The sequence below is a fragment of the Chiloscyllium plagiosum genome, unplaced genomic scaffold, assembly GCF_037043375.1.
Source record: "Chiloscyllium plagiosum isolate Xiang-an unplaced genomic scaffold, Cpla_swu_hap1 HiC_scaffold_5, whole genome shotgun sequence".
NCBI classification, from domain to species: domain Eukaryota; kingdom Metazoa; phylum Chordata; class Chondrichthyes; order Orectolobiformes; family Hemiscylliidae; genus Chiloscyllium; species Chiloscyllium plagiosum.
This window is the reverse complement of record NW_028270143.1, coordinates 121,120,649-121,141,105: the sequence shown is the minus strand read 5'-3', so window position 1 is coordinate 121,141,105 and position 20,457 is coordinate 121,120,649. Positions and strand designations below refer to the sequence as shown.

The 20,457-nt window shown below is 43.4% G+C and overlaps 1 protein-coding gene across 2 annotated transcripts; it reads left to right on the top strand.

The window, feature by feature from the left end:
* Positions 1–410: 410 nt before the first annotated feature.
* LOC122550149 (atypical chemokine receptor 2-like) lies at positions 411–19,862 on the top strand. 2 transcript variants are annotated; one of them, XM_043690806.2, is made up of 2 exons: positions 411–464; positions 18,132–19,862. In XM_043690806.2, exon 2 carries the CDS (start codon positions 18,159–18,161, stop codon positions 19,257–19,259), a length of 1,101 nt encoding a protein of 366 aa, XP_043546741.1. In that variant the 5' UTR covers positions 411–464; positions 18,132–18,158; the 3' UTR covers positions 19,260–19,862. The 2 variants fall into 2 exon arrangements, with proteins under 2 accessions (XP_043546741.1, XP_043546742.1); XM_043690807.2 differs by lacking the exon at positions 411–464 and adding an exon at positions 6,642–6,738.
* Positions 19,863–20,457: the final 595 nt, after the last annotated feature.

Below are 20,457 nucleotides of genomic sequence, written 5' to 3'. Positions count from 1 at the left end.
ACTATAAGTGTAGAGGAAGCAAGTGTCGAATATAAATAACACAGAGTGCCTGACACCCTGCGAAAGAAACTGGGGCACAGCAGCAGGGACCGAGATTCAACTCAGAAGGTAACACATAAGAGAACTATCATAAGTGGAACTATCATTTTAAGATTTATCCTTTATCATTAGAACGTTGGTTGCCATCAGTAAAGGTCTGGCACATATGTTTAAGTCAGTGTTATAGCATTTTGCTCTGAAGTAAAATTTCATTCACTGGTTTACTCACTGAGTAACTCAGATGTAACACTCAGTTAGGTGTGTTGCTTTATGTGCATTAACTGTGATAAATTGCTGCTGATTGTTTTTGCTTGAATTTAATGATTGTGCATGCGGATCTAAATTTTTGAACATCTTCTGTTTGTTGGCAGTCATTGTAGGGACTGAAGAATCAGCACCCCACCCTACGCTGTTATTTGACAAAGGTAACCACTCTTAACAAATTTCGTCATTCATTTCCATGGGATTAGACAAGGCTGATGGTGGGATAGCAATCACTGTCACTACGGATGATGTAGTAAAATGTCCTAAGGTGTTTAATAGGAGCAGAGAATCAGAGATACATTACAGCAAAAAAAGAAATGGCATACTGGCTCAGTGGTTAGCGCTGTGCCTCACTGTGCGAGGTACCCAAGTTTGATTCCACCCTCTGGCAACTGCCTGTGTGAAGTTTGTACATTCTCCCTGTGTCTGCTTGGGTTTCCTCTGGGTGCTCCAGTTTCCTCCCACAGGCCAAAGCTGTGCAGGTTAAATTAATTGGCCATGCTAAATTGCCTATAGTGTCTAGGGATATGTAGGTTAGGTGAATTAGCCATGGGAATTACAGGGATAGGGTTGGGGCATGGGTCTGGGTGAGATGCCCCTCAGAGGGTTGGTGTGGAACTGATGGGCTGAATGTCCTGCTTCTGCACTGTAGAGATTCTATGATTCTACCCTAATTTTGAGCTGTAATCACATATATAATGCTCTCTGACTGATGGAGTGTGAGATAGAATCATATTCCTTTATTCCAGGATGGTTTCCAGCAACAAAAATACTAGATTAAGAAAATTCAAATTAGGCCAATCTCTCAGGAGCAAAAACAGTCTTAGTCAAAAGATGTGGGAATTGCTGATAAAAGTAATGACAAATCCTATCAGTCAAAAACTAAACATTTGTTAACACAAAACATACAAGTTCAACAGGAGAAATTGACTAAACAGGATGATTGAAATCTTTCTTCAAAAAAAGTATGTATTCAACTACAGAGAATAATATAAAAGTTGATCATTGAGTTGGCAGGTGGATTCTATATTGTCAGTCACTAGTAGCACAAGCTAGTCCATGTCCATTCAGTCATCATCACATCAAGACTGGACTGCAGTGGTTCAACAAGGCAGCTCACCACCACCTTTTTAAATGTAACTAGAGATGGGCAATAGATGCTGGGGGCCAGCCAGTGATGCCCACTTCACATGAGTGAATAAAACAAATTAAAATTAGGAGGATTCCAGGAATGTATCCAGTGAGAGAATACTACGAATTTCTACCAGACCCATGAAAGGGTCACTCAACCCGAAACATTAACTCTGGTTTCTCTCTACAGATCCTCCGAGACCTGCTGAGTTTTTCCAGCAATTTTTGATTTTGAATACAACAAGGCCTCTGGGCAATAAACCACCCTATTTGCTATTTTGCTGTACAAGTTATGTAAAACAGTCCCATATTATAACAACATCTGGTGATAGATTAGCTTGTGGGCGGCACGGTGGCACAGTGATTAGCACTGCTGCCTCACAGCGCCTGAGACCCAGGTTCAATTCCCGCCTCAGGCGACTGACTGTGTGGAGTTTGCACGTTCTCCCTGTGACTGCGTGGGTTTCCTCCGGGTGCTCCGGTTTCCTCCCACAGTCCAAAGATGTGCAGGTCAGGTGAATTGGCCATGCTAAATTGTCTGTAGTGTTAGGTAAGGGGTAAATGCAGGGGTATGGGTGGGTTGCGCTTCGGCGGGTCGGTGTGGACTTGTTGGGCCGAAGGGCCTGTTTCCACACTGTAATGTAATCTAAAAAAAATCTAAAAGAATCTTTGTATGACAGAAATTTGCTTCAAGAATTCTTCTATTTTTGTTTTGGTTCCTGTTTTTGGAGGGTCCTGGTGTTGCTGATGCGTAGTGACAGTCTGACAAAATGAGTAAAGATCATGTAATTTATTGTGATACATAAACAATTTGGTTCCCTGGAAACTGAACAGCTGAACAAGTTAAATGGATGAAAATGGAAGTTGCTGGAAAAGCTCTGTGAAGAAAAATCAGACTTAACATTTTGGGTCCAGTGACCCTTCCTGAGGAAGGGTAACCAGACCTGAAACTTTAACTATGATTTTTCTTCCCAGATGCTGCCAGACCTGCTTCTTCTGTTCTTATTTCTGATTTACTGCAATCACAATTATTTTGGTTTTTATCTAGTTAAATGGCACCTTGATAGAAAAACCATTTGGACCCTGAGGCTGGAACTTCTGTGAATGAAGATAGTGTCTCAGGCAATTCCCATGGTTACCCCAGTCCAATCCCAGCTTACTAGCAGCTGCTAGCCTTTAGTTCTCTAAAGAGCTGCATACTTTGCCAGGTCTCATATGGGGAAGGGATGACCTAGTGGGATTACCCAGAGACCTACGTAACTGGGTTCAAATCAGCTTTACAACAAATCTGAAATTGAGAGTCTAAAGGTGGTCATGAATCTGTTGTCAGTTGTAATAGAGTCATAGAGCACGGAAACAGCTCCTTTGGTCCAACTCATCCATGCCAAACAAGTTTGCCAAATTAGATTCCCCCACTTACTTGCATTTGGCCCATTTTCCTCTAAACCTTTTCTATTCATATACCTAGCTGAAAATGTGTTGCTGGAAAAGCGCAGCAGGTCAGGCAGCATCCAAGGAGCAGGAGAATCGACGTTTCGGGCATGAGCCCTTCTTCAGGAATGAGGAAAGTGTGTCCAGCGGGCTAAGATAAAAGGTAGGGAGGAGGGACTTGGGGGAGGGGCGTTGGAAATGCAATAGGTGGAAGGAGGTTAAGGTGAGGTGATAGGCTGGAGTGGGGGTGGGGGCAGAGAGGTCAGGAAGAAGATTGCAGGTTAGGAAGGTGGTGCTGAGTTCGAGGGTTGGGACTGAGACAAGGTGGGGGGAGAAGAAATGAGGAAGCTGGAGAAATCTGAGTTCATCCCTTGTGATTGGAGGGTTCCTAGGCGGAAGATGAGGCGCTCTTCCTCCAGCCGTCGTGTTGCTATGGTCTGGCAATGGAGGAGTCCAAGGACCTGCATGTCCTTGGTGGAGTTGAAGTGTTGAGCCATGGGGTGGTTGGGTTGGTTGGTCCGGGTGTCCCAGAGGTGTTCTCTGAAACGTTCCGCAAGTAGGCGGCCTGTCTCCCCAATATAGAGGAGGCCACATCGGGTGCAGCGGATGCAGTAAATGATGTGTGTGGAGTTGCAGGTGAATTTGTGGCGGATATGGAAGGGTCCCTTGGGGCCTTGGAGGGAAGTAAGGGGGGAGGTGTGGGCGCAAGTTTTGCATTTCTTGTGGTTGCAGGGGAAGGTGCCGGGAGTGGAGGTTGGGTTGGTGGGGGGTGTGGACCTGATGAGGAAGTAACAGTGGGAGTGGTCTTTTCGGAACGCTGATGGGGAGGGGAAGGAAATATATCCCTAGTGGGGGGTCCGTTTGGAGGTGGCGGAAATGACAATGGATGATATGATGTATATGGAGGTTGGTGGGGTGGTAGGTGAGGACCAGTGGGTTCTGTCCTGGTGGAGATTGGAGGGGTGGGGCTCAAGGGCGGAGGAGCGGGAAGTGGAGGAGATGCAGTGGAGAGCATCATCGATCACGTCTGGGGGGATATTGCGGTCTTTGTTTGTTGTAGGTACTGGTTGTCCTGGTTGGGTCCAAATTTTGTTGGTCTGAACGCAATCCAGAATCCGTGCGGGGTCAGTCGGTTCCGTAGGCAGGTGCTGAGGAATGAGATGTGGCTGTGGTAGCGAGTCTGTTTGAGAACATGGCTGAAGAGCTCCTGGGCAGAGGAGATGACCTGGGGTGTGCAGTGAGAGAGGGACTCACTGAAATCCTTGTAGAGGGAGGAAGAGAGCTTCTTCAAGGAAGGCATCCTATTCATATACCTATCCAAATGTCTTTTAAATGTTGTAGCTGAGCCTGCATCTACTACTTCCTCTGGCAATTCATTCCACATACAAACCATCCTCTGTGTGAAAAAGTTGCTCCTCGGGTCCCTTTTAAATCTTTTTCCTCTCACTTTAAAAATATGCCCCCCTAGTTTTGAACTCTCCCCACCCAAGGGAAAAGACCTTTGCTGTTCACCTTATCTATGTTTCTCAAGATATATGAACTTCGATAAGATCCCCTATCAACTCCCATACACCAGTGAAAAAGGTCCCAGCCTATCCAGCTTCTCATTATAACTCAAACCCTCTAGTTCCAGGAATATCCTGGTAAATCTTTTCTGAACCATCTCCAATTTAATATCTTTCCTAAAGCAGGGTGACCAGAACAGTCCACATTATTCCAAAAGTGGACTCACCACCATCCTTTACAACCTGAACTGATATCCCAACTCCCATACTCAATGGTCTGAACAATGAAGGCAAGCATGTTAAACAGAAAAAGCCCTTACCTGTTCTGGCCTACATGTGTCTTCAGACCCACAGCAACATGGTTGACACTAAGCTGCCCTCTGGGCAATTAAGGATGGACAATAAATGGCCCAGCCAGTGATGTTCATATGCCATGAATGAATAAGAAAACCCTCCGTCCTCCCACCCACCAACTGTAGAGATTAGCCCCAAGACCTTACAGGAATCACATTCCTTTTCTGTGACTTTATTTCTTGCTTTGGAAAGGAGGGATGTGAACATTGACCTACGTCTAGAGAGGGTGGGGTGTGATGGGATGCGTCCAGTTTTTAATGTTCTGCTCCTCAGTGTGTAGTGGGTAAGGATTTAAAAACAAAGTCAAATTGTCCATTTTAGCTTCAGCCTTTATCGCCAGTGTGGGTTAGATCAGAGGGTTATTGTTGACCGTTGACCTTCCCTCCATCATAAGGTCAGAGATGGGGATGTTTGCTGATGCTTGCTGTGTACAGCATTATTTGCAACTCCTCAAACTGTATAACCTCCATTCTGGACCGAGTTGGACACAGGACACAAGGTAGACTCTGATAAGAGCAAGGTCTGTTCTCCCATTCTCATTGTCTCGCATTGAATCAGTCCCGACTTCAGGAAAGGTAGTGACAGGGCCGTTCTTACTGCCTGCCATCAGGTGTATTGTAAGGTTGGCAAGATGACAATCAGGTTGCTTGGCCATGTTACAAATGCACTTTCCATGGTCAACAGGTCCTGTTGGAACGTGGACCTGGAGCTTCTCATCGAATGGTATTGCTACACCATACCTCACTCAGATCAGAGCACTACTTGGTCTAATTATGACTTTCTTTGTCTTTTATTTTACACTTTTTACCAAGGAGTTCAATACTGTGTTGACTTTACTCATAACTTGACTACATTTATGTCTTTGGCCGTAGTCTAGAAAGACTCCTAAGTTCTTATGGACCTGCTCAACTGGTCATGTGTTTTCAACATTTCCCCTTCTCATTTCCAGGACAGTTGTCTGCTTCAATAATACTGCCTGCTGCTCCTTGGGTAGCACATATGCCTTTATGTCAGAAGATCATGCCTATAAGTCTGACTTCAAAGCTTTATGTAGTAAATTTAGGAAGTTAATGCAAGGAGTGCTGTAATATGGGAGGTGTGACTATTAGATCAGATGCTAAACAGAGACTCTGTCCTTTCAGATGTGTGTAACAATTCCCATGAAAGAGCTAAAAGACATATAGTGAGAAAAGGAAACCCAGTTTCTGTCAATTCTTAATGAGTGGATAATCTAATCATTATCATGTTGCTGTTGGAAGACCCTTTGTGGAGGGAAGTTGGCTGCAATGTTTGTTACTTTTAAGAAGAGTTTGCATTTATATAGCATCCATCACAACATCAGGTCATCTCAGAGTGTTTTACTTCAAAATAATTTTGAGGTGTTGCTGGAATGTCACTGTTGAACTTTCTGTTTCTAATTCCTGGTCCGCCTAGCTTGTTTTTTTCTCCTCTGGAGTGATAGCCATAATGGGTTCAAAGCTGCGTCAGGGTCGGATTGCCAGATTTATTCTGACATGGTTGCGTTGCTAATTGGACAACATAAGATAAAAGCATCAGTTTAATCGTGCTCTTCATTATAGCATCAAGAGAGAGCTAACACAGCAACGAGTTCGATTTGCTTAATTACTAGCTCAGTGGTTGTTTTGACAGGCTCTGTGCTGTGTATTGAGTTAGAGAGCAATAGAGAGACATGGAGTTGGAAAACCTAAGTCACAACTTGCACTTACAAATTATGTTTGTACTTTTCAAAATTATTTTGGATAAGTTTAGAATGTGGAGTTTATACTGGAATTTTCCACTCAAACTTTTCTCTCTGGAAAAAGATCACGATTGCAACACAACCCCAGCATGTTACATAACCATGGAAACATTACTGTGCTGAGTTCCAATACTTTTCTTTCCAAAGCTGAATCCAGTACAAAAACAGAATTCCAAAGTTCAGCAAACTGCAAGAGTGTGTGGAAAAGAGATCTGGACAGTGCAGTTTCACTTTTGTCAAAGAAGGTTTTGTTGGGTAAGGAGTTATTCATATTGACCACATCCATTGCCTTTTTAGTGCCTTTCCTGGGGGTAGGGGTGTTTGGAGGAAGGAACCACTTAGATTAGGAAACCTCAAAAAGTGACTGGACAGCTATTAGTGCCTGAAAAGAACTAGCCTTCACTGGGAAGATCACCTGGTGCATTCCCCAGAGACTGAAAGAGGTGAAGAGTGAGGATTTCTCGGTGAATATGTTGGGTGGGGACAGTGAAGTCATTAAAGGGTAGGGAAGAGGTGTGGAAGCAAGTTAGGAGGAGGATCCAGAACAGCAGACCGAGCAGTGATTTGGTGAGAGGTGTCACGTGGGTCAGGGCGATGGTTAGAATGGGGGCGAGCTCCAGAAATTGTAGCAGATTGTGTGACTCCTATAGGATAGAGTAGAAGGTCGCAACCCAAGTTTCAGTCAATGCCAGGATGTCAATGGTGTTTGTGAATGTCTAGAATGGGCATTCTAGAGAGTAACACGGAGAGAAGCCGCGATCATACTCATGCTATTTAATCCCTGTTTGTTCCCAATTAAAATAAGACTGTTTAAGTACAGTCAATCACCCAATAAGTAGTGAAATTTTGCCATATTGAGTACTTGAGGTGAATATCTGAATTCCATTCCTTTAAAGAGGAGCTAAGCAATTGGTTAGAGAAAAAGGAATAGAAGGTTAGAAATAAAGTGGCAGGAGGTTTAATGGGCAGCACGGTAGCACAGTGGTTAGCACTGCTGCCTCACAGCGCCAGAGACCCGGGTTCAATTCCCGCCTCAGGCGACTGACTGTGTGGAGTTTGCACGTTCTCCCAGTGTCTGCGTGGGTTTCCTCCAGGTGCTCCGGTTTCCTCCCACAGTCCAAAGATGTGCAGGTCAGGTGAATTGGCCATGCTAAATTGGCAGTAGTGTTAGGTAAGGGGTAAGTGTAGGGGTATGGGTGGGTTGCGCTTCGGCGGGGCGGTGTGGACTTGTTGGGCCGACGGGCCTGTTTCCACACTGTAAGTAATCTAATCTAATCTGGAGCATATGTGCTGGCGCAGATCTTTTGGGCCCAATGACCCGTTTCAATGCTGTAAATTCAGGGAAATCAAGACAATTATAATCACCAGGGAATTGGTACTGGAGCTGTGAGCCATCAAGATTCCGAATCCGAATGGAAACACAGGGTCTAGTGAGAAATTTGATGCATTGCTTTTAAAATTGAAAATTCTCTAAATTCAGGGAAGATGCATTAAATCATAAAATGGTCAGTATAACTCCTTTGTTCAACAGGGGAGGGAGACAGAAGCAGAAAATTATAAGACCATAAGATATAGAAGTCGAAGTAGACCATTTGGCTCCTGAAGCCTGCTCCGCCATTCAATAGGATCATGGCTGATCTAACATTTCTTACGTCCACTTTCCTGCCATTTCCCTACACCCCTTGATTCTCCTACTGATCAAGAATCTATTTCAGCCTTAAATATACACAAGGACTCTGCCCCCACGGCTCTCTGTGTGAAGGAGTTGCAAAGATTCACAACCCTCTGAGAGAAGAAATTCTCCTCATCCGTCTTAAGTTAATGCCCCATTTTCTGAGACTGTGCCCTCTGGTCCTAGACTCTCTCATGTGGGGAACCATCCTCTCAGCATTTGCCCTGTCAAGCTCCTTACAAATCTTACATATTTCAATGAAATCACTTTTCATTCTTCTAAACCCATTGAGTACAGTCCCAACCTGTTTACCCTTTGCTCATTAGATAATCTCTCCATACCAGGGATCATCCTAGCGAACCTTCACTGTACTGCTTCCAATTAAATTATATATTTTCTTAAATAAGAGACTAAAACTGCTCACAGTACTCCAGATGTGGTCTCACAAGTATGTTGTACAGTTGCAGTAAGATTTCTCTCCTCTTATACTCCAACCCCCTTGAAGTAAGGGGTATCATTCCACTAGCCCTCCTGATTACCTGCTGAACCTGTGTGCTAGCTTTCTGTGGAGACAGTGAGGTCTGCAGATGCTGGAGATCGGAGTTGAGAGTGTGTTGATGGAAAAGCACAGCAGGTCAGGCAGCATCCGAGGAGCAGGAAAATCAACATTTCGGGTCGGAGCCCTTCATCTGGAATGAGACCTGGGAACTTTGGGGTGGAGAGATACGCCTGAGGCTCCCAGCCTCATTCCTGATGAAGGGCTCTGGCCCGAAACGTCGATTTTCCTGCTCCTCGGATGCTGCCTGACCTGCTGTGCTTTTCCAGTAACATACTCTCAATTGCTAGTTTTCTGTGTTTTGTGTACAAGTAGCGCCAAGTCCCTTTGTGTTGCAGTTTGCTGCAGTTTTTCTCAGTTTAAATAATATGTTGTTCTTTTGTCCTCACTTCTAAACTGAACAACTACAGGACAGTTAGCTTAATGTTTGTCAATGTGAAGATGTTAGAAGTTATTATTAAATATGTTATAACAGGGTACTTAGCAAGATTCAAGGTAATCTAAAACAAAGAACTGTGGGTGGTGGAGATCTGAAACAAACAAAAACAAATTGCTGGAGAAACTCAGCAAGTCTGGCAGCATCTGTGGAGAGAGGAAGCAAAGTTAATGTTTTGAGACCAGTGATCCTTCTTCATGACTGATAGCAGCTTGGAAAAGATGGCATTTACGCCAATGGAAGGGTGTGATGGAGGTGAAAAGGAGTGAGTATCTTAGTGGATTTGGAGAGAGAGAGAGAGAGAGAGTGCAAGAATAGGAAAGATGGCAGACAAAGAGATGGTTGATAGTAAGCCAGGGAACGAGACAAGCTAATATTAGGAACAATGAGTAGGTGAAGTGGCAGACAACTGGAAGCTCAGGGTCATTTTTACAGGCAGAACCCAGTCTGTGCTTCATCTTCCTGGTGGAGAGACCATATCATCAGCAGCAAATATAGTAGACTAGATTGACTGAAGTTCAGGTAAAGTACTACTTCACCTGGAACATGTGTCTGGCGCCTTATGCTGAGGGGGAAGAAGATAAATTAGCAGGCATTACACCTTCTACAGTTGCAGGGGAAGTTGCCATGGTGCTGTGGGGAGGTGTTGGGAGTGAGGGAGGAGTGGACCAAGGTGTCCCAGAGGGAATGGTCAATGCAGAAGACTGACAAGAGAGGGAAGAGGTATATGGGTTTGATAGTGGCATCCTACTGGAGACGGCAGAAATGGCAGCATATGATCCTTTGGATGTGGATGCTGGTGGGTTGGTTGGTAAAGACACGGGACATTTTTGCTGTTGTGGGAGGGAAGAGCAAGGGTGAAGACTGAAGTGCAGCAGATAGTTCAGACATGTCTGGGGGTCCTGTCAACATCAATGCTGGGGAATCCTTGGTTGTGGAAAAGGGTTGACATTTCTGAAGCTCCTTGTGGATGGTAGCATCATCACAACAGAGTGATGGAGACAGGGAAAATGGAATAGGGTCTTTACAGGAAGCTGGGTGTGAGGATGTGCAGTCAAGGTAACTGTGGGATTTGGTGGGTTTGAAGTGAATATTGATGGCCAGCCTATCCCCAGAAATGGAAACAGAGATGTCAAGGAAGAGAAGGGAGGAATTAGAAATGGACCAGGTGCAGATGAGAATGGGGTGGAAATTGGAAACGAAATTTATAAACTTTTAAGAGTCCAGACGAGAGAGGGAAGCAGCACCGATGATATCATCTATGTACCAGAGAAAGAGTTGTGGGTAGGGGCTGGAGTAGGATTGGAACAAGGAATGTTCCACATATTCTACAAAGAGACAGGCATAACTAGACTCATGTGGGTACCAATGGCTACCCCTTTGACCTGAAGAAAGTGAGAGGAGTCAAAAGAGAAGTTGTTCAAGGCGAAGACAAGCTCGGCCAGATGGAGGAGGCTGGTGGTGGGTGGGGATGATTCAGGCATTTTTTTTCCAGGAAGAAGCTGAAAGCCCTGAGACTATCTTGATGGGGGCTAGATGTGAAATTAAGATCAGATTAGATTACATTACAGAGTGGAAACAGGCCCTTTGGCCCAAGTCCACACCGACCCGCCGAAGCGCAACCCACCCATACCCCTACGTATTACCCCTTACCTAACACTACTGCCAATTTAGCATGGCCAATTCACCTGATCTGCACATCTTTGGACTATGGGAGGAAACCGGAGCACCCAGGGGAAACCCACGCAGACATGGGGAGAACGTGCAAACTCCACACAGTCAGTCGCCTGAGGCGGGAATTGAACCCGGGTCTCAGGCGCTGTGAGGCAGCAGTGCTAACCACTGTGCCACCATGCCGTCCACTAATGTGTAAGGGGATTGTATTTTCACGGTAAAGAGGAGGCAGCTGGAGCCCGCAAACTGGAAGTTCTGAAACTGATGTAAAATGTCAGAGGAGTTGCGGATGTCAGTGGGAAGGGACTGCACAAGGAGAGAAAAATTCGAGTCGAGGTAGGAGATGAGTTGTGTGGAGCAGGAGCAGGCAGAAACAATGGGTCTCCTAGGGCAGTCCTGTTTGTGGATTCTGGGATGGAAGTGGAAGTGATTTTAAGGGATTGGGACTATGAGCTTGGAGGCAGATAAAAAGTGATGAATTACCAGAGGGGACACAATAACCTGGTGTTCCATGCTGGGATCCTGGTCCAGCAGCATATGGGAGGAGGTGTCTGAGAGCTGGCACTCAGTCTCCGCAATGTAGAGGTCAGTCTGCCAGACAACAACAGCACTTCCCTTGTCAGTGGGCTTGATGACAAAGTTAGTATTGGATCTGAGGGCATGAGAGGGAGATAGGTTCAGGTGGGTTAGGGATGGCAGGGCAGAGAAATTAAGGTGACCGATGTCATGTTATCAGTTCTTGATGAAAAGGTTGAGTACAGGTAAAAGGCCAGAGGGAGGGGTCGAGGTGGATGGAGAGTGTTGGAGGTGGGCAAAGGGATCTGTGGGATAGAGGGATGACTCCTGTCCAAAGAAGTCAGCACGGGGGTGACAGAATAAGAATTCAATGTCATGTCGTGCCTGAAATTCATTAAGGAAGAAACTAAGACCTGTGCTGAGTACAGAATGTTCAACATCAGAGAGCGGAAGGTCAAAGGGATAGTGCATATCTAACAAGTAGTTGGAGAGCAGGGGTGAAGACTGAAGTGCAGCAGATAGTTCAGACATGTCTGGGGTCCTGTCAACATCAATGCTGGGGAATCCTTGGTTGTGGAAAAGGGTTGACATTTCTGAAGCTCCTTGTGGATGGTAGCATCATCACAACAGAGTGATGGAGACAGGGAAAATGGAATAGGGTCTTTACAGGAAGCTTGGTGTGAGGATGTGCAGTCAAGGTAACTGTGGGAGTTGGAGGGTTTGAAGTGAATATTGATGGCCAGCCTATCCCCAGAAATGGAAACAGAGATGTCAAGGAAGAGAAGGGAGGAATTAGAAATGGACTAGGTGCAGATGAGAATGGGGTGGAAATTGGAAACGAAATTTATAAACTTTTCCGAGTCCAGACGATGAGGGAAGCAGCACCGATGGTATCATCTATGTACCAGGGGTTGGAGTCAGAGGGAAGGGGAGGTGAGGAAGGTTAGATTAGATTAGATTACGTACAGCGTGGAAACAGGCCCTTCGGCCCAACAAGTCCACACTGACCCACTGAAGCGCAACCCATCCAGACCCATTCCCCTACATTTACCCCTTCACCTAACACTATGGGCAATTTAGCATGGCCAATTCACCTAACCTGCACATTTTTGGATTGTGGGAGGAAACCGGAGCACCCGGAGGAAACCCATGCAGACATGGGGAGAATGCGCAAACTCCACACAGAGAGTCGCCTGAGGCGGGAATTGGTGCTGTGAGGGAACAGTGCTAACCACTGTGCCACCCTGCCACCCACAAAGCTGTTACAAAGCTGTTACTGCAGTTTGAGTTCCTTAATACCTGAAAGAGAAAGTTTCTTGTCAGAGTGTTAAATGAGCCAGAGAATGAAATGGGACTGGGAGGGTCTGGGGCAGTTCAGAATAGTTCTGAGACAGCGTGAGACAGTGCTGATGGAGAGAGGGGGCGAGAGTGTGTAAATGGCAGTGCACGGCACTGAGTGTGGATCTCAGGATGTATTGTTGAAGGGAAATTTAGTTTAACTGATTTATTTTAGGAAATAACGTGCTGTAAATAAACATGAACAATTGAACTTACTCAGGTTTCAAGAGACATTTAAGAAGTTGTCATATCAAAGTTTATTGTGGGCAATAATATCTCATGGATATTGGCGCTACTTGGCATGAATAGAAGATTGGCTAGCTAACAGAAAATCATGAGTAGACAATAATTGGGTCATTTTCTGATTGGGAAGATGTAATGAGTGGTGTACCATAGGGATAAGTGGTGAGGCTTCAAAGTTTTACAACTTACCTGAAATAATACCTGGGATCTCACTTGTCTAGTAGTAATGTCAGCTGAGATCATAATGTGTGAATCCAAAGTAGAGCATAAAAATCATGGAATCAAACATCATAAATATTAACTGGTCACGAACAAATCCTGCAAGAAATTCTGGAGGACCGTCTTTACCCAGAGAATTGGAGAATGGGAAATACATATTGAGCAAATAGAATTTCTCATCCAAAAAATAGCACGTATAACATGTATAGCAGCATTCAGTGCTGTGCTGAATTGTCAGCCTAGCTGTGCAAGTTCCCAGGCTGACGTTTAGATCCATCTAATTCGGACATGTAATGGCTATTGACTGAGACACAATTTATACCATATACAGAATATTTTGTGTATGAGGTAAGCTGATGAAAATTAAAAGCTTTGACTCTTTGATCCCATAAAGACCAATTAGGACTTTGTTTTCTTTGCCTAAGTGCTAATTCATACATATAAGGGAGGTGTCCCCTTCAAAGATGGGGCACAACTTTCCAATTTGCTAAAAAAAATTGGCTTTATTCTAGTTTTATAGAGAACAGTTTTGCAATAAAAGGTTATATATTTACACACTCTTATCTGTAACCAACAGTTCATTCTACACTCCAAGTTAGCACACATGACTATATTACCCAATTGTGTTCAAATCTGTACAAATGATTTGTACATTTTGTAAGTATGATTGCTTTATCCAATCAAATCATGATATATTCATGTTTACTGACTGTAAGCATGCACATTGTGTTTACCCAAACTCTTTACTGTGCTCTTATCCCCTTTCACTGAGATGGATATTCTGGAATGTTACATATTTTACTTATGTCAGATTGCACCTCAGGACGTTAATTGGACTGGGTAGAGCCAATCATTAGCAAAAAATTCAAATATTTATGAAAGTTATAGCGCAGAGGGAGTCTGCTCAGCTTGGATTGGGTTACATACATCCACATCCGTGCCAGAATTATCTCACCATGACCTCTTGAAATATCGAAAAAGACCTTTGGTTGCTGTCAAAGTCTCTACTCTCCAGCCACTGGTAATACCCTTTTGTGATAATTTTTCATCTGATCCAGACTGTCCACAACCTCACCATCTTAAATGAAGCTTTGCTGAGCTTCTGACCCATAACTTCTCCTCCAGCAGTGCTTTATAACTCCATTATATTGACTCATCACAGCTCAACTGGCCTAGAACTTTCATCCACTCCATTGTCATCTTGAGACAGCAATATTCCAATACCCTCCTGGTCAATATCAAGTCCATACTCAAACTTGAGTTCATCCAATCGAGGCCCATTCACTCTTTGCTCCTGTGCTCATCGGTCTAAATCGCATGGAGCCTGTCGCTCCTTGATTTTAAAATTTGCGTCCTTTTCAAATCCTCCATATCTTTGTTCCTCCACCACAGCTATATAATCTCCTTAAACCTCTGTGTTCTCCACATTTACCTGATTCTGACGTCTTGCAAACGATCAAATTTAATTGCTCCATCTTTGGCACAGCCTTCAGCTGCCTTGGTCTTAAACTTTGCAACTCCCTCAGTAAACCTTACTGCCTCTCCCTCTCTCTCTCTCCCTCCCTCACTCCTTCTTTGATGCTCCTCAAAATCAATCTACTTTTCCAATCTTTGGTCCTAAGATCTTTGCCTTTTGCTCAATGTTAACTTCTGTCTGCTTAACTCATCACTCCCTGAGACACATTTCTTACTTTGACAGTCTGCACTTTTACAACATGGATATAACTGGCTGGAAATTGTGTTTGGAACTCCGTTTGTGCTTTATTTGAAATAGTGATGTTGAATCTTTTACATTTACTTTTGAGGGGAAGGAGTTAAATGCCTGATCCAAAAAGTGACACTTCCGACAGTGATGCACTCCTCAGCAATGCACTGGAGTGCCAAACTCAGTTTTCTTGTTTGAGGTTCAGTGCTATTCCAACCAAAAATTTTTTTTTAAGTTTGTGAAACATTGAAGAACTCTCAGAACCTACTTCCTCAGGTAAGGAGACCAAAACTGCACATTATATACCCGATGTAATCTCACCAAGACCATGTACAATTGCAGCAAGACATCTCTAATCCTGTACTTGAATCCCCTCACTGTGAAGGCCAACATCCAATTTTCCTCTTCATTGTCTGCTGCACCTGCACGCTTAACAGTCCATTATAGAATCCGTGGTTAAGTTCAATGTCTCTTTATGGGAACAAGCTTTAAGGTGGAAGTGGCACATCTGTCGAACTAAACAAAACGTGACTGAAACAAAAGAGAAAAATGCAAACTGCATTCTTTATTTAAGAGCATTTTGTCCCCATTCATGTTGCATTCATTGCCTCTGCAAATGTTTTTTGGCATCATGTACAAATATTGTTCCCCATCCTTTATTCATTTACTCATCGTGACAATGAGTCCAATCACAACTACAGTTCCAAATCCATCTACCAGTCAGCTGCCCATTGAGCTTAGAATAGCAGCTGTATGTTTCTTCCTGAGGCACAGCTACAAATACAAACAATAGCACTGATGGTGGGAAGGAAGCAAATTTCAATTAATGTGAACAATTGGATTGAGAACCAGAGCAGTGGACAGTGTGAATCACCAAAGCTGTGTTTGGTCTGCTCCACTGCCGAACAAAAGCAGCAGGTGCATAGGAACACCACAAGTTCCAACATCCGTCCAAGTCACACACTGCCAATCCTTCAGCTTCACAACCCTGTCAGTCCCTGACCACCAGCACTTCATCCCATTGGGTGCAGCTCTTCAACTTTGGTGACTTTGGAGGGGGGGGGGGGGGGGTTGCTTAGTTTGGTTTGCAGTGCAGTGTGGCATTGATAGTACAGGTTCAATTTCTGCACCAGCTGAGATTACCATGAAGGACTGTCCTTCTCAACCTCTCCCCTTGCTTGAGGTGTGCTGACCCTCAGGTTAAACCACTACCAACTATTCTTCTCTAATAGTCTGGTGAGACTATAGTAAATTTACATTCTTATGACTATTTGAGGTAAAATTATTATCTGCTGGCATATAATTAAACTAAAATTAGTTAAAGCTCTAATCCCCACACAAACTCCCACTTAAACATACACACTTGCATTCACACACACTCATATTTGCACTCACACACAGGCACACACGCAGACAGACATATAGACACACGCAGAGACACACACAGATAGACATACTGACACATGTGCATAAGCACACACACTAATACAGGGACAGAGGGAATCTAGGAAAACAGTTCAGTCATCTTTAGCCACAGTATCTGTTGATTTGATTTTTGCTGATCAGAAGGTTTCTTTTGAGCTTTCCTTACCCAGTTCTTTCTCATTCCAACCCCCAATTTCAAAAACCACAATAAATAAAAAGACAGTCTTTACACAAGAAATGTCTGCTTTGTCATTGACATAGAGAATCTGGGAATGAATTTTGTTAATGTCTCTCGACTGCTACAGTCATAGCAATTGCAATATGAAGAGGAGATTGACAATGCAGCAATAGGTTCTGACAGAGAACATCAGCACATTCAGTGAGTAGTCAGTGGACGTAGTGAGGCAGTTAATCTCCTGTAGTGTTGCTGCTGCTGACGTCAAGCCTCTAAACTTGCGAAAGTCAATTTGTGTACACCTTTCCTGTAATTCTGAGTTCTAAGGATCAGATCATAGAGAACGCTTCAGAGAAGCTGGGAAGAATAAATATAGATTAAAATCCAAATCCTCTTCTCCATTCTGCAATTTCATTCTTATTATTGTCCCATTAAAAGAACAGGAAAAAAACTTCTGGGTAACTTTCAACATGGATCAGCATTCCATGCAGTGATCTAACTTGATTTGCAGAATTGTATTTGCAGATACATTCTAATTTGTTCAAAAAGCACACAATCTATAGGCAGTCAATTTTTTTTCATCCATGTGACACATTATAAATTCCTACTTTGGAAACAGAACCAATCTGACTCAAGATTGGAATACAGACAGACTCTAACCTTTAATGCACTGACTGAGCTGAGATGTCACCTTTTTTTCTCAAACTTTAAGGTATCTCGGGAAAGAGACTTGAAAGAAGTTCTGGGATTTACATATTAATGAATTGAAATCTGTAATCCATTTTAAAAGATGAAAGACTTAACAGAGATTTAGGTTTGTTCAATATATCGCATCAGTTGTATGACACTATGATCTTTTGCTATAAATTCTGTGTCTTTTGATCCTGCTCCACTAGCTATCTGACAAAGGAGCAGCTCTCCGAAAGCTTGTACTTCCAAATGAGCCTGTTGGACTATAACCTGGTACTGCGTGATTTTTAACTTGATGTGGATAATGACTCTATCGGGCTATTTAACACAGCATCATGGACAAAGTCAGACACGCATACAAGATTCAGAAGCTCACATCCTGATTTGCTTTAGCCCAAAGGCATTTTTCCTCTCAGTCATATCTCAGTATTTAGGAATAAGAAGATTTTGGGTTCAAGCCTCACTCCAGAGACTAATCGCTTTTTGCAGCATGAATTTGTATTTCCTACATTACAATAGTGATTACACTTTAAAAATCTCTTCACCAGCTGTTATGTGCTGTGGGATATTCTGAGATAATGGTACTGCTGTGTAAGTTCTGTCTTTGATTTGATTTGATTTATTATTGTCACACGTACCTATGTACAGTGAAAAGTTTTGTTTTGTGTGCAGTACAGGTGGATCATAATATACAAAGTGCATTATAGGAATAGAACAGAGAAGAAGACAATGTTATGGTTGCAAAGAGGGTGCACAAAAAGCGAGACCAACATTAAATTGAAAATTTAAGGGATGATTAGTTTCAAAACCAGGGACATTCTGGTTGTACAGTAGAAATGTTAATTTCCTGCAGAAAATAATGTTAGATTCTGAGTTTAGGAAGAAAATAAATATTTTTGGACCTCTTCAAAAACCTTAAATGCTTGTAGATGGCTAGAGTATGTTATTGTATTATTTGTTGTCATAAATTCACTGAAGACTTGTTCTTTTCTTCTTCAGTTAGGCCTTTTTGCCCTATCTCTGACAATGGACAGTGTCAATCTGGACGGTACCTCCAACAACTCAAGCTACTATGATGAGGACTATAATTATACTGACTTTGATCTCACTCCCTATCTTCCTTGTGGGAAGGATGAAGTCAGAGCCTTTGGGAAGATCTTTCTCCCGGTCCTGTACATCATGATTTTTGTTTTCGGAGTGCTCGGCAACAGCTTCCTGATCCTCATGATACTCAAGTACCTCAAGTTGAAAACGATGACTGACATCTACCTTTTGAATTTGGCCATCTCCGACCTATTATTTAGCACGTCACTTCCCTTCTGGGCCACCTATGTGACCTCAGAATGGATCTTCGGAGATACCATGTGCAAAATAATAAGCGCCCTCTACAGTGTGAATTTCTACAGTGGCATCTTCTTCATAGCCTGCATGAGCTTGGACATGTACCTTCACATTGTCCACACTGTTTCCTTGAAGAACCACAGGACAATCCACAAGAGTGTTGTCATCAGTGCTGCTGTTTGGACACTGTCAATAATTGTTTCAATCCCTGAACTCATATTCAGTGTGTCCAAGAAAATTGGCGATAGACATACTTGTCTCAGTCATTTTGGCGATGAGCAACTGGTGATCTGGAAGACAACGATACAACTCCAGGTCAACATCATTGCGTTCCTCATTCCATTTTTTGCCATGATCTTCTTCTATGCTCGGATTGCCTCTGTTCTGCTTCACTCCAAATCCTTTGGTAAAGAGAAAGCCTTGAAACTGGTCATCATATTGTTTGCCGTCTTCTTCATCCTGTGGTTCCCCTATAACATTGTCCTTTTCCTGCATTCCTTGGAAGACCTTGGCATCATTGGTAACTGTGAGATGAGCAAGAGGCTGGATTATGCCTTGCAGGTAACTGAGTCTATTGCTTTCACCCACTGCTGTTTCAATCCACTCCTGTATGCTTTTGTGAACGAAAGATTTCGGAGACATGTGAAGAGTATTTTAGTGAAGCTAATTCAGAAGGTTGGCTGCAACAAGGATTTGGGAGTCATGGTCCCCACTGCAGAGCGCAGTGAAACCAGCAAGCAACAATACGGCGTGTATTCCGATGTGGAAATGACTATGGTACAGTAGTGGTCTCATAAAGGGAGACATTACATCAGTTATTATGCTTTGAAGTTTTAAATAACTTTATATTGAATCCTCTGAAATGTATTCAAACCTGTTAGAATGTAAAAATGCTTATGAAGTGGTCATCAAGCTGACCATATCAAACACATGAAGCAAATTACAAATTGACGATTCAAAATCTCAAACTTTTTCTCGACACAAACACCATGTGGCTGTCCATTATACAATTTCTGTACGTGTTCTCAAATCTAGCCTTCTTCAACTTTTCCCAACTCTTGCCTTATCATCTACTCCTCACCTAAGTTTTGTCTTTGAAGTGCCATTGTTGGGTGGCAGTAGTGTAGTGATAATGTCTCTGTGCTAGTAACCCAAGTATCTACGCTGATATTCCGGGTTCAAATCCCACCACAACTGCTGGTGGAACTCACTTAATAAAAGTCTGGACAATAAAGCTGGTCGTCTGTGGTGGCAACCATAACAACTATTGCTGATTGTTGTAAAAACTCATCTGGTACATGAATGCCCTTTAGGGTAACAAATGTGCCATCCTTACCTTCAGAGTCAAGATTAGAGTGGTGCTGGGAAAGCACAGCAGGTCAGGCAGCATCCGAGGAGCAGGAATATCGACGTTTCAGGCAAAAGCCCTTCATCAGGTTCCTGATGATGGGCTTCTGTCCGAAATGTCAATTTTCCTGCTCCTCGGATGCTGCCTGACCTGCTGTGCTTTACCAGCACCACTCTAATCTTGACTCTGATCTCCAGCATCTGCAGTCCTCACTTTTGCCATCCTTACCTTGTCTGGCCTACATGTGTGACTCCAGAGCCACAACAATGTGGCTGGCTCTTAACTGCCCTCTGAAATGGCCAAGCAAGCCACTCAGTTCAAAGAACAATTCAGAATGGATATCAAAACAACTTGATGGTTACTCCCACATGAAAAAGTAAAGGAAAAGGTATTGAGTACAGTGGATGTTTGGGTACGCTGATTGCTTAAGTCCAGTCATATAGAAACCACAGGTTTAGTCAGAGACCAGGATAAGAAATAGGAGCAGGAGTAGACCAACTGGCCTTCGAACTTGCCATTTAATAAGCTCCACTTAACTGTCCACTCAACATAACCCCTAATTCCTTTACTGTTCACTTTGCCTTAAAAAAATTCAATGAGGTAGCCTCAATTGCTTCACTGGGTAGGGAATTCCAC